General features: G+C 37.2%; 2 protein-coding genes across 3 annotated transcripts; one reads left to right on the top strand and one right to left on the bottom strand.

Annotated features, from left to right (window-relative positions):
- Window positions 1-3,264: 3,264 nt before the first annotated feature.
- Window positions 3,265-6,113, bottom strand: LOC113662654 (cytochrome b-245 chaperone 1 homolog). The gene is made up of 7 exons (XM_027177683.2): window positions 5,934-6,113; window positions 5,538-5,625; window positions 5,399-5,440; window positions 4,592-4,665; window positions 4,401-4,497; window positions 4,173-4,317; window positions 3,265-3,987 (listed from the first exon to the last, which is right to left on the bottom strand). The coding sequence occupies exons 1-7, from the start codon at window positions 6,096-6,098 to the stop codon at window positions 3,804-3,806; spliced, it is 795 nt and encodes a 264-aa protein (XP_027033484.2). The 5' UTR covers window positions 6,099-6,113; the 3' UTR covers window positions 3,265-3,803.
- A 182-nt stretch (window positions 6,114-6,295) lies between these two features.
- narf (nuclear prelamin A recognition factor) lies at window positions 6,296-14,328 on the top strand. 2 transcript variants are annotated; one of them, XM_027177680.2, is made up of 13 exons: window positions 6,296-6,534; window positions 6,657-6,833; window positions 7,319-7,389; window positions 7,502-7,567; window positions 7,927-8,052; window positions 8,167-8,299; window positions 8,476-8,610; window positions 9,671-9,789; window positions 10,372-10,501; window positions 11,713-11,785; window positions 12,310-12,447; window positions 12,578-12,735; window positions 13,448-14,328. In XM_027177680.2, the coding sequence occupies exons 3-13, from the start codon at window positions 7,333-7,335 to the stop codon at window positions 13,696-13,698; spliced, it is 1,386 nt and encodes a 461-aa protein (XP_027033481.1). In that variant the 5' UTR covers window positions 6,296-6,534; window positions 6,657-6,833; window positions 7,319-7,332; the 3' UTR covers window positions 13,699-14,328. The 2 variants fall into 2 exon arrangements, with proteins under 2 accessions (XP_027033481.1, XP_047673530.1); XM_047817574.1 differs by having other exon boundaries at window positions 6,296-6,829.
- The last annotated feature ends 196 nt before the right edge of the window (window positions 14,329-14,524 follow it).

Genomic DNA, 14,524 nt, shown 5'->3' with positions numbered 1-14,524 from the left:
ACGTCGCATACTGACGTATTCTCCCTGTGTGTGCCGAAAAAGATTGTTATGTTTACCTCTAATATGTTGTGCTTTTCTATGTGTATGGAATATAGCAGTGTGATCGTTACAATAATAATGCAATACAATACTTTTATGGCCACGGTGCTGTGAAAACTTTCTTTATGTGTGACATTTAGATGTGTAGATGTGTGGGTCTGATGAATCTGTATTTATAGCAATTAAGGAGTTGTTATAGTTTCTTTGTGTCATTATATTTGTAAACATATGTGCAGCATGTAATATATATATATATATATATATATATATATATATATATATATATATATATATATATATATATACACACACACACACAAATTTGAAATATTAGGCGGAATGTACGGTAGGGTATCTATAGATACACATAAATAAAATTGTGCAGATGTTTGTAAGGCACAATATGTGTAGAGAATGACCCTGACTAGGATAAAGTGCTTTTTAAAGATGAATTAATAAATACATTAATTTAAAGCTTTCCCGTGTTTGTTGCTCTTTTATAAGCTAGATTTTTTATTCTTCTTTTTATCTTTAACCTGGGACATCTCCTTTATAAACTATACATTTTACTCCGGTATTTTCCCCCACCCTCTACGGTGATACCTCGAGATACGAGTGCATTGACATACGAATATTTTTTTAGATACGAACTGTGATTCGACCAAATTTTTTGCCTTGAGATACAAACAAATATTTGAGATACGAGCATCCGAGCTGCCGCCGCCACCGAAACGAGCATCCCCAACAACCACATGTGAGATACGGACATCCGACCCGACGCAGCCGAACAAAGACCCATGCCCCCGCCTCAGCTTCCCACGTCTCACTCGGTTAGTGTTTGTGTTTTCCAAATACAATACAATTAACAGTGTGGATATATTTACCTAAACATTTGTTTCTCATTTCTCATCTTTTTCACATATTATCAGAAAAACAAAATGCAATTTAAGTCCTTTAATGATGAGATAAACAATTTAGAAAATGCAAAGCAGCATTAACATACTGTAGGAGCAACGACTTAAACCTCCCAGCTTAAACATCTCCTCTCTTTATCTTTCTCTCACTCGATTTCTTTTATTTGCTCATTCACACATACTCACACCTATTCACACACACACCCATACACACATACACTTCAAAAAAGAAGAATTCTCCGATTGCTATGACTGGAGCTGAAATGCCTGACAAATTCATCCCAATCTAATGAACTGGCCTGTCGGGATTCAACGCTTAGGACACATATGGTTGTCCTCAAGTGGTTTTTAATAAGTGCTAGAGCTGAAAAACTTCTCTCACAAGAAGCACTGCTTACCAAAGCCATTCAGAGTCAAAGTTTCAAGCATAAAGATAAATATTCAAGATAATTTCAAGATAATATAAAGCCAAAATCTCTCCCAAGTTGCATTGACACATTACTGCCGCAAGTGCTGCCAATTGTTTTGTAGTGGAATTGCTTCTGTGATATTTGTGAAAAATTCTCCCGTTGCTCTTCTCGTCGACGATTGATGGAACGGGGCCAATCAGGGGCCAATCAGATTTCAGCAGGGGCCAGGGCCCCTGTGGCCCTCGCCTCTAGAACCGCCTCTAGAACCACGAGACAAAATTCCTCCTAATTCCTCCGCCTGTTTACTCCTCCCTCAACCTCCGTGCGCATCTTCTGTTTGCTCAAGTCGTCTGATCTCCAAGGTAAATAATACACTTTATAGTAAAACCAGTTTTTAACATTCTCTTTTATCACTGTATGTTTTTATACAATATTTGTCATTTATAAATATAGGTACTGTACATTTTCCATATTCAACAAAACAACTGGAGTAGAATTTTGCGTGCTGGAACGGATTAATGGGATTTCAATTAATTTAAATGGGGAAAATTGCTTTGAGATACGAGCAAATTGAGATACGAGCAAGGTCACGGAACGAATTAAACTCGTACCTCGAGGTATTACTGTAGTTCATTCATTCATTTCTTCTTTTAACATAATACATGTTAGTTAATTAATCTGATTGGCTAACACTGAGACTATGCATTCCCAATTAAGATTATCCACTAGTAATTACCACCACACTAAATTACAAACCATTGCTATATAATTGTTACAACCTTAGATTTCTTTCACTGCATTTCAAAGACAAAGGCGATTGTTGTCTCGAATGTGAAATGAAAGCTTTGAAGGAAAAACAGGGTCATTGTCACAGAAAGCTACAAAACTTGTTCCATCGTACTTAAGTGTATTTGGAAATATGTGACTGCTTTAACAGGGCTATAACTTTACACTATTTATAAAAGCTAATTCCTCTTGGATGATAGAAATACATACACTTCAAAAATCTTAGCATAACATTTTTTACAGTTGAATAGCTTCTGGCTTTTTTTTTGTTTGTTTTTTTAATAAAAATGTATATGTTTTGGGGTAAAATCATTTCAAAGCATGCCATGTTGTTATATTTTTCTAGCCAGCTGAACTCATTCTCAATGCCGAATCATAAAAAACTTTTTTCCTCTTGCTGTTCAAAATAATTGAATAATAAATAATAATTTGCACGTAGAGTATTGATTAACTCTGACAGAGAGATGTTTAGTGTCTGCCATACTGGATATTACCTGGTCACAGCGCACACAAAATCATCTCAGATCTCAGTCACTCAGCACAGTTTTTATTCTCCATTTGTGTGCCATCTCGTAAACATTTTTGGAGCATCAAATCACTGACAAGAGGTCTTTACTTGCAGACAGGTTAGCATCCCAAATATCACCAGGTCATTTGACACTGACTTCAAATTAGTTTTATCCTTGCTCCCTCCTATGCCACTTGTTCATTTTACAGAACATTATTGTAAAAGCGCACTGTATTTCTCTCACTGTGTTGTACAATATATTTTACTTTTTAATAGAATTTACTCCGTCTATGTCCTTCCCTGTTTGTACACGATGTTCAGTTGTGTAAGCATTACACTACACTCACCTGGCATACTGTGCAATTGATAACAACCTTGACACGACTTGAGATCAGATCGTGTAAGCTAATGCACTTTTTTCACTGCACCGATAAAGAGACGGAAAGACGGAGAGACTCTTGTTTCACCTCATCATGCATTGCCAGTGTGTTCTTGTGGATGTAATTGAGACATGTCCTTTTCAATTCTTTTACCAAAACTGTACAGATTGAACAGAGCTGTGGAATTCAAAAGCCTTCCATTTTACAAGTACAGTATTAACAAGACATTGATCAAATGAGGTTTTAATATGATGATATTGAGCTAAATTATTTTACAACAAATATACACAGCCCAAAAAATTTATTGTTTTGAGTATAAATTGTCCAGTGCCATCAAACACACTATAATAATGAATGTTTTAGCACCTGTTCTTGACTTCTGGTATTGATAAATGATTTTAAAATCTGATTTGAGGCACAATCAGTACTACCTTCCTAAATCATCTTTAGAGAAAACAAAGAATGCCCTTTTTTTCTGCACACATGGTTTGGAAATCAATTTTGAATATACATAATGTCCTGTACAGGCTTCTCCTTCTTCCTACTAATTATTACTACTTAGCCATATGCACTACCGATTTAGAAATTGCCAGAGATTTTAGGTAAGGCATCTTTACTGAGGTAGTCAAAAGATTACATTAAGACAGAGAGAATATTCATGCACTGACGTAAAGGGAACTGTTCTCACACAGCTGCTCATTCTTAACACTAAGTGTTTGGTTTGTTAATTAGGATCAATAGAGTTCAATGTCAGAGAATCAGGGGTTCACTGAGGAGGTTGTTCATTGTGATCGCTTGTATCGCTGCTCTCATCATCCCCGTCCATCCCCAGCTGCTCAAAGTCATCGTCTTCCTCGCAATCCGCATCCTCTTCTTCCTGTGTCAGATTTTGCTGCAAAGCCTCAAGTTCCAAAAAGCGCTTTAGAAGTGCAGAAAGTGCCTCCACATCACTTAAAAACAAGCCATAAACACAGTTTATTAAAATGTTACATGTCGTTATACTACTTATTCTACCTACCTACAACTTATGCTACCAAACTCATACGACTTATTTCGGATCAAAATAAATGAGAATGTTCATTGCCATTTGGCATAGAGTTTTAACCCACATCAAGATGTCTGCTTTTGTACTAACCTGCGTCCACTAAGAGTTGCATTCTGAGTGAGAGGATGCGAGAATCCGGTAGCCATCCGAAGCACCAGGACATAGCCTGTCCCCAGGTACCGCACCTTCTCCTCTTGAACACTTATATCACGCAAGTGCCGCAAATCCAGCAGCACTGAAACACATACAATGACATTTTGCAGTATTGCTGCTTTGCCAATAATGTGTTTTTACAGTTAGAGAGAGTGGAATTCACACCTTTTTCTTGTCCTTTTTTCCACAAAGTGAGTATCACTGCATACAGACTGAAGGTCTTCAGTTCAATCACACCATTCTGTTTGTCAAAAGATGCCTCCTATAGACAAATGAACATCGCTATAATTTCCTAAAGTAATGTGTAACTTAAACATACGAGTGTGTGATCAAACTTGTCATCATGTGTCTCTTACTTCCCACTCCTCCATGTTTTGTAGAGCAACAAATATGCAGCCGGTTATGTAAAAGAGCTTCCATAACACACTGTCTGCAGGATAAAACAAAAAAAGGCTGTTAAAGAAATAAACCAGAACCATCTTTTGAAATGCTTTAATTTACACTTGGTAGTCCTTTTTGACAGGTCCACCTAGATAGACTTTGCAGGAATACAATTACTGAACACTAGACACCTGGCCACTTTATTAAACACCCACACCTTCCTGTTGCATATTGTAGGTGTACATTTAGTGACTGTAGCATATTTATCCCAACAAACTGTTCATTAATCTTCCCCTGCCCCTTCATCTGTGCATGTTTTTCAGAATATTGCACTAATATAAGTAGGTTATGTTGAGTTGGTTTAAAATCTGTTTAAAATCCTAGCCACACCAATGCACCTGATACATTTACAGCATTTTGGCAGATGCTCTTATCCAAAGCGACTTACATTATCTCATGTTTATACAACTGAGCAATTTAGGGTTAAGGGCTTTGCTCAGGGGCCCAACAGTGGCAGTGGACCTGGGATTCGAACTCACAACCTTCCGGTTAGTAGCCCGAAACCTTGATCATAAACTTGCCAATACCATATACTCTTTTCATTCATATAAATTGGGCGTGGTCAGTAATTGTATATGCACTTTTGCTTATCGCTCTGGATAAGGGAGTTTGCCAAATTGCATACATGTAAACGTGAACGCAAAATGTACTTATGTGGTAAGCCTACATGAGACAGCAGTATAAACAATCATACATTGTTTTTTTTAGATTTTAATATTTACCTGAACTGTAATATGCTGCTGCCAGGCCAACCGACACAATCCCTGTATAAAGACAAGTAAAACAGCAAGTGTCACTTACACAAAATATGCAGTTCCTTGTAAGCAAATTACACAATGTCAACTTCCCCTCCATTCATACCAACTAACAGAGACCAAGATCGAATCCCTGGTGATCTTTTCAAATGCAGTAGATCAGATGTGTGCTTTTCAACCACCATGTACACCATCTGTAAACATAGATTTAGGTTTTCAGAAGAAATAACATGAATAATTGCATCAAAGTTGCACAATTTCCTGTTTAACAGAAAGTATTTTATTTCATTTCACTGCATGAGACCTATTCAGTTTAAACCTAAATTAGTTTTACAACAAAGTACAGATGCAAGCAGTTCATGGGACACACAGATGGACCACAGTGTAGTTTAAGACGTTATAAACTGTAAACAATGAGTATGATGGGATGGACAACACCCTCACCATGACAACACGGATCAGACATGCTGAAACCAGAAGTACATCAAATTCAAATACCCACCTTGTCAAGTGTATCTATAAAGTGTCCGTGAGTCGAAATGTTCTGATCCGCGAAATGACAGACTTTATAATGATGTTTATTGCAGCTTCGTACGTTTCTAGAAATGCACTTGAGGGGATTCCCAACTTCCGCCAAGCCCGGCCAATTCTGATTGGATAATGACATTTTGAAGCTCCTCCTACTCTAAGCTCCGCCTATATATATTTTAACGGAAAGGTTTAACGGTTGTCCAAACGGCGCCGTATCAATTCCGTAGTGCACTACATAGTAGTGTGCTACAATGTTAGTCCCCTATTCATTCTTCAAGTGCACTCGAATAAGGAGTAAGAACTGATTACGAATTTAACCCATGCTACAAAGTAGTCTATACTCAAGTCTAAACTCTTGCTACTAAATAATTTGTGGTTGTTTTTTGCTTTATACAGACATATACATAAAACGGATACTTTCCTACTTTTCCTGTAGTTCATTTGAAATAAAATGTATTTTTTTTTGTTTTGTTTTACTGAAACAATGACGTAGATGCGCACGAGAAGCGATGCGGATTTGCGCATGCGCGCTGTGAGAGCTAAAGGACAATGAAGCGTGATATTGTTTCAAGGTATCATGGACTTCCTTGTATCTATTTTTTATTTTTATTTTAGCGTATTTCGATGAGTCAGAATGTTAGTAGTTATTTATCTCTCGACCATGTGACTTGAATCTCTGAACTTCTTTATGCAGCACATTTGGACCTTGGTCTGTTCACGTGTATAGAGTTGCATTGGGTTTGTTTTCATGTCTCTTTCCTCTGAACTGGATTTATTTACTGTGAGAAGAGAAAGCCGACTGATTTCAAGTCTACCTCGGATCTAAAACCTTGTGTTATTGGTTCTTACTCGAGGAGCAACAGCTTTGTAGGTAACAAACCCAAACCTTGCTACTACTTTCCCATCAACATCTTTACCTTTCCTTATAATTAACCAGTAATTCAGCTGAAGGGATTCGAACTCATAACCTGCTGGATAGTAGTCCAACACCTTAACCACTAGGCTACATGATAATCCCTTGAAGATGAAAATATACTCAATCACCTTGCCTTTTTTTTTGTTTTCTTTCATTACTGACAGAAGCAAAATAGCAATCATGCTCGAACATATCGTGGGAACCTTTAATCAGCATCCTCTTGCTTTCAGTTTTGTCTTAATATATGTTTTATGTGATGGCAGTAAGAGTCTGGGTAGCACTTCCTCATTCTCTTAAGATATTATTACTGAGTAACTTTAAAGGATTTAAAGTCCTATAACATAATGGATGAAGGGAAAGATGTAGTTTCAGTCCTGACTTTGAATTCCCCTGTTAGATGAAAATATTTCTGCCACATCGCTTTTGCTTCTTTTTTGCAGGGATTTCATGCACAATGTCTGAGGTTACCATCACAAAGAGAAAGGAAAAATGTGAAAATTGCACTAAACAGGTAATACGGTTGACCTGAAAATATTCTAACGTTAAAAAATCCATTTCCACAGTCTTCAGTGTGGCACAGTGAAATGCTTCTTCTAACAATTGCCGTAAATTTTGTTTTCTAGTGCAAGAAGAAACAGGGTGATGAAGCTGAGAGTTTACAGCAGAATGGAGATGTTGCTAATGGAGAAGTGATGTTTATTTCTTTAAATATCTTAATAATCCGTAGGAATGGACTCATTCTTATTGGTCTGAATTCTATAATTAGAATCTCACAGTAAATTTCTACAAACTTTTTTTTGTAATGTAATGTAAATGTTTAATACCTGATGGTACAGAATATAGTCCTATAAACTAATATAATTGGTTTATAACCCTAAAATGTGTTACTTCATGCTTGCCAGATGGCTCGTATGTAAATATTTTGAATCGGTTATTACCATTTGTGTTTAATTGGGAATCAGATGTCTGTGTACATTTATGTGCAAGGATATATGTGTAAAACTCCTACTTTCTCGGTCTAACCTAGTTGGCATGATACATTTTCCAGGTGAGCGGTCAGCCTGTGTTGCTGAGTGCGTGTCTCTCCTGTGACGGCTGTGTGACCGAGGAAGAGAACCAGAGAATCTCCCAACAGAGCCTTCAGGAGCTCAACCGTGTGCTTGCACTGAATAAGGTAGGAGACAACCTGTAGACAACCATAAAGTCTGTCAATAAAGCCATGTCAGGATGTTTTAAATGACATAATCAGAGCTCATGTTGTTGTTTGGTGTGTTTGTGTGTGAGACAGAAGTGTGATTCCTCGAAGCACAAAGTCCTGGTGGTGTCTGTATGTCCTCAGTCATTGCCATTTTTTGCTGTGAAATTTCATCTGGACCTCCAGGCAGCTGCCCAAAAGTTCTGTGGTTTCCTAAAAAGTGTGGGTGAGTCTGTCTGCCATGTCGTTGCCCCTCGTCTAACCTTTACTCAACCACTTTTATTTTGAGTAACTATGTGCACGTGGCAGTGTTTGACACTTACAGGATCCAGTGATCAGCGGCTCAATAGTGAGCTTTTACTTCCAGTTGGAAAGTTAGAGATGTTTTATCTTTGTCTTCAGGAGTGAAATATGTGTTTGACACAACAATGGCTGCTAGCTTCAGCATCCTGGAGAGTCAGAGGGAGTTTGTTCAGCGCTATCGACGCAGGCATAGCGATGTCCATGCTATGCCAATGTTCACCTCCTCGTGTCCAGGTAAATCGAATGGTGAATGTGGTGATGTTATGTTTATACTGCATGTGTAGCCATGAATTAGTCATTATAGTACAACATTCGGATATAATCATGTTGTCTTTAAATAATTAGTCATTCTTGGATTTGAAAAATTTTGTGTGTGTGTGTGTGTGAGAGAGAGAGAGAGAGAGAGAGAGAGAGAGATGCGCATACACTCTTTTTTTGGGGGGGGTGTGGCTGAGATGAGAGAGACAAGGCATTCTGCTGTTGTGAGATAAATAACATTTTTAGTCTCACACCCTTTCATTGAGTGAGTCAAAATTCCGCCTCTGTGAAATTATTTTATTTATTTCTTTATTTCTTGTACAGAACAAAATCTTAAATCCTTTAGCTATACGTTATGTGTTGTCCAGTTATAGGATTTGTTTGCCCAGAAATTTAACAGGCAAAGCTTATACTGTAATAATGTTTAGTGAGCTAGATGAGTGCTTTAAGGCAGATACAAAGAGTCAGAGACCATGATGGGTCGGAGTTATTGTTGATGAAGCCCATTACAGATAGAATAAAGTGTTTTTGTGTGGTGAGGCCATAGATTGATGGACCACAGCCTCCAGTTGGTTTGGAGTGAATCGAAAAGATTGTCTCCAGGGTGAGAAAGTGAGAGAGTGCAGGGTCATCCATGATCATTGTCTTATTCAAGATAAGAAAAGTATCTGATATAACAGGTCATCTTTATCAAAAGATCAGTCGTTTTTAGGTATGAACTATGGTGTTTTTTCCATCTGTTTCACCAGATCACGCATTTAATCTTGTTCCAGGTAGCTGGGCATCTGATTTGTCCACCACTATACACATATTTTTTACATTTACATTTATAGCATTTAGCAGACACTCTTATCCACAGTGACTTATTTTTTATTTCAGCTTATACACCTGAGCAATTGAGGTTAATGGCCTTGCTCTGGGGCCCTGCAGTGGCAACTTGGTGGACCTGGGATTTGAACTGAATCACTGATTCAGCTGCCCTGTGCTGGGATAACTAACTGGTCGAGCGTGCGTGTGTCTGTGTGTGTTTTATCAGGATGGATCCGTTATGCAGAACATGTGCTGGGAAGTCTGGTCACTCCGCACATCTGTACAGCGAGGTCACCTCAGCAGGTCATGGGCTGTTTGGTCAAAGAATACTTCGCCAGGCAGCAGGTTAGCTTCCTGTAGATTTACAGTGATCCCTATGTGCCAAAATACAGCTGAGTGAAAGTCTTCCCTGGATTTAATAACATTCGAACAACCTGTTGGTTTACCAGTAGTTATTATTAATGGGCACCTTTTGACTGAAAGTTGACAATTGCCTGATCTTTTTCTAATTGTTATCTGTCAAATCTGAATTAGTTTTTTTTTTTAACTACCACAGTTGTAAAGAGTGGTTATTTGAGCTAAGGTTTCCATCCTGTTGGCTCAAACCATTCCCTCTGTTATCCACTGAACCTTCTCATGCATCGTTACCCGTTGCCACTGACTAGATGCCAGATCAGCAATTTTATGAAATTCTTAACACCCATTCTTGCACCAACAGTGGGCAAAGATCATTTTTACTACATTCTAATGTATAATTAGAAACATTAACTGAAGCTCTTGACCTTTATCTGCATGATTTTAAGCACTGTGCTGCTGCCTGATCATGTACTGCATGATTCCTAATAAAGTGGCCACATACAAATACATTATGTAAAGGAGATGGTGTAGATGACTGCCTGAATGAATCATGTGTTGTACCTTTTCCAGAAGCTGAGCCCTGAGCAGGTGTTCCACGTGGTGGTGGCTCCTTGCTTTGATAAAAAGCTGGAAGCAGTGAGAGAAGAGTTTTACAACAGTTTGCTTCAGATCAGAGATGTGGACTGTGTGCTTACATCAGGTACGAGACCCAAACATCTATGCTGTTCATCTAAACATTAGACATACCCTGGATCTTCTGAGTCACTACAACGTGTGTTTTTCTTTAATCCTGTCCTTCATCTATGCCTTGTTAGGTATTATGTCTGGGTCACTGTAGCCTTTGTAACACTCGTGGGTTATTCAAGGTTATTAAACTGGTTAAACTACAGGAAATGTAATTATTAGTCTTACAGTCTATGTTAGTAAACGTATATATATATATATATATATATATATAAAACTTTTTCACTTGAGGCATTCACGTGAGGCATTCACGTATCTGCACAGATTACACAGATCATTTATGTTAGATCTGAAGGAACAGGAAAGTCACATTTAAGATTCACATTCAAAGACCAGTTTGACTTATTACTATCATCTACATTCTCTTGCTATTGAAGACATCCAGACTGTGCTCTCAGTAATCAGTGGATTAGTTGTCTTTGTTACAGAGAGGAAGATGAAGTGAACCGGTCGTGTGCTATTATAGGAAAATAGTATAAAATAATCAAAAATGGCTGCCGGACAAATTTCTTATAGAGAGTTTTAAACGTTTAATAAACATCTGGTTTGACCATAGCAATGTGTCCACAAAACCAAATAATCTATTAGTATAATCGGATTGGTGGCTCAGTCACATTCAAAGCCGTCGTGTAAACACCTCGATTGGACTAATCCACTGAATACAGTAGGACAAAATTTGGCATGTAAATTAATGTTTGAATTGGATTACAAAGAATAGGAAATATTTTAAAAGTACTTTCTGGAAGCTGCGATCAGATTTAATTTATTGGGATCGGTGCATGGACATCATGTAGACATACCTAACATTTGTACAATTTTCTTAAATACCAATGCTTAATGATACATTTATTATTAGACTTTTTTTTTATAGAACCCTCTGTACAATATAGAACCCTCTGTTAATGTGAATGAAATTCGAATTGAAATGGAATTAGAATGAGTGATTTAATATAAACTTTTACATTCATGTTTCAGCAACACTACATTCAGATCTGCTGATTTCGAATATGAATCACTTTCTGACCCGATTCAGCCCTGTGCTGTAATTGCACTCATGTCACTATGTAACTTGTGTTCTTGTATATAATTAAAGCTGAACCTCTGTTATTAATAGTAATATAATATTATTATTATTACTATTGTTGTTATTGTATTGTTTTACTTTAGTGGAAGTTCTGCACATGATGGAGCAGAGTAATGTCTCTGTGGACGATGTTGAACCTCTTCCCCTGGATCATGTGTAAGTGTGTAAGATTACCAAACGTTTGCTGTGGTCATTGTTTGCACTGAGGAAGTAACACAATCTGAACTGTAAGACTGAAAGAATAAGTTTCCTTATTTGTAATTGATTAGCCAAGCCATGTTCGGTCTTTCTTAAACTTACTGTTGTGTTGTTCTGGAATCATGGAGCTACTTGTCTTGAGTATGTTAAGTCGATGTCATCTAATGTCTTGTATCTTGGTTCTCCAGCAATAAAGAATTGATGACAGGATATGAAAACAGTGCAGATTTCACTTTTGGACACTTTCTTTAAGCATGAAGGAATCAGTGTGCTTTATAGTAGTCGTCTGTGCTGAAAAAGAGACCGGATGATCGACGTCTCACCAGCGTACTATGTTTACCTTAATATCAGATGATGCGACATTGATTCATGCTTTGATTTTGAACACAACCATTCCTTATACAATTCATAACTCATCATTTTATAACATCTTAGTGTTGTTTTAACAGCATGTTTTACCGTTTTGTGTGTGTGTGTGACAGGTTTGGTGAGATCACCGACACAAAGTTGATGAGGCACGACGGTCGAGGATCCGAAGGCTTTCTAGAGCACATTTTAAAATATGCAGCTAAAGAGCTCTTTGGCCTGGATGTTAATGAAATCACATACAAGACCCTCAGGTGAGTCAAGGAGTCATCTAGTAAATTGTATATAAATGGCAAATGCAGAGTTCTATACATTTAGTTCAACTTGCGACATATTATACGTTTATCTGTCATCATTTTCTGCCATGTGCTGCATTTCTGATAGGAACCGAGACTTCCAAGAGGTGGTGCTAGAGCGTGACGGAGAGACGCTGCTTCAGTTTGCTGCAGTCTACGGTTTTCGGAACATTCAGACTCTGGTGCACCGCATGCGGAAAGGCAAACTACCCTACCATCTAGTGGAAGTTCTATCCTGTCCTGGAGGTATGAATATATTTCAGTGTTAAAACTGAGTTATGGATAAAAGCCAAGGAACTTGGTTTAATTTATTTTGCATGTGAAGGATGTTCAGTTCAATTATTACAGGAAATATTCAGAAACCTCTTCAAGAGTGAAATAAAACTGCCAATCAGAATAATGTACACATTACAATTATATTAAATGTTTGTTTTTATCAATCTACAATTATATTATAACTTGATCTCTGTGATATAATTAATTACATTACATATTTCACATTATTTATTGTTAGAAATTTGGACATTATTGAAGGGGTAATCAATAAAATTTGCTAAATTATAAACAAATAAAATATGTTTATTTAAAATTATGTTTATTTATTTATTTATTTATTTATTTAATAAATACACTTATGCAAGGCACTGTATGTTGTCTGATACTTTATGGATCTTACGAGCACCTTCTGTTTAGGATGTCAATAAATATATAAGATTAATGTTAAGATGTTTATTATAACATGTTTGTTACATTTATTTGGGAAGTGAAATAAAAAGGGCAAACAAGTCATTTCATTAGTGAAAATGCTGTATGAATTTAAAATCTCAAAAGTGTCAAAACCTCTCTGATAACAGGCAGTACATTTCCGTTCTGCTTTGAAATGTTTACATTGCCCTGCTTATGTCTGTATCCGTGTGAACAGCCATAAACAGTTCTTCATGATGTCTTTGTTTGCCAGGGTGTATGAGTGGGCGTGGACAGGCAGAGGGAGAAGGAGGAAGGCCTGATCGTGCTCTAGTCCAGCAAATGGAGGAAGTGTACAGCACGCTGTCCGTCCGGCTTCCTGAAGCCAACCCTGTAATCCAACGACTCTATGAGGACTGGCTGGAGGGAGAAGACTCTCCACATGCCCAACTGACTCTACACACTCATTACAGCAACCACACACAGTCCTCCCCAAACACCCTCGGCCCTGATATACAGTGGTGATGGAGGCCTGAAAAGGGACCTGTTTTATTTCTGTATATTAAAGCAGAGTTTCACATCAGGCAAACAAATGGATCCTAGAAAATTTCAGGATGTGGCTCTAAAAGACATCCCGTTATAGGAGTCATGTAGCAGTCAATCACATGTGCTTTTTGTTAGGTTATGTTCCTGAACATCAATGAATTATAAGGGATATAATGATATTGTGTGTCTTTTAATCTTAGACTAAAATTCTTCTGCACAATCATATAAAACCATAAATAAATTAATCATAGCTTTGGAATACATGACTCTTAGTGCCTGTCTGGGATTGTTCTGAAAATAACAAAGTGCTAAACCGATTATTGGTGCCACAGCATAATAAAAATGTATGCATTGAAATAATTAATCTTACAATAATTTGTTTATTTTAATATAAAACTATATGGTTTATTAACCAAAAGCCAGTTGCTTGTCCTGGAAAATGCTATTATTTTAACGTTATCAACAAGGGAGCTACAATACTTGCCTTACTCAAGTATGTTCGAAAATGTTTGCATACCATCAGAAAAAAATAAAAGATAAAATAATGTAATGCTGACTTCAAAAGTTTGTATATCTGAATATGTATAAAATGTTATTTAATAACCTGTATGCCTGACTGGCTCCAGTTGTTTTGTATTCAACAGACATCGAATCCGCCACTGTAAAATTCTTCCCCGATCTTCTTGAATCTCTTCACAACTCTGCCAGACAGATCAGGTCTGGAGAAGAAATAGTTATATTCTTTTTAAACTTCTGTCTTTGGTGGTTGAAAATTAATTCTGCATATGCCCACATGATGGCAATG

Source organism: Tachysurus fulvidraco, chromosome 8 (assembly GCF_022655615.1).
Source record: "Tachysurus fulvidraco isolate hzauxx_2018 chromosome 8, HZAU_PFXX_2.0, whole genome shotgun sequence".
NCBI lineage: Eukaryota > Metazoa > Chordata > Actinopteri > Siluriformes > Bagridae > Tachysurus > Tachysurus fulvidraco.
The sequence above is the reverse complement of the archived record's forward strand: the minus strand, read 5'-3'. Positions and strand labels throughout refer to the sequence as shown.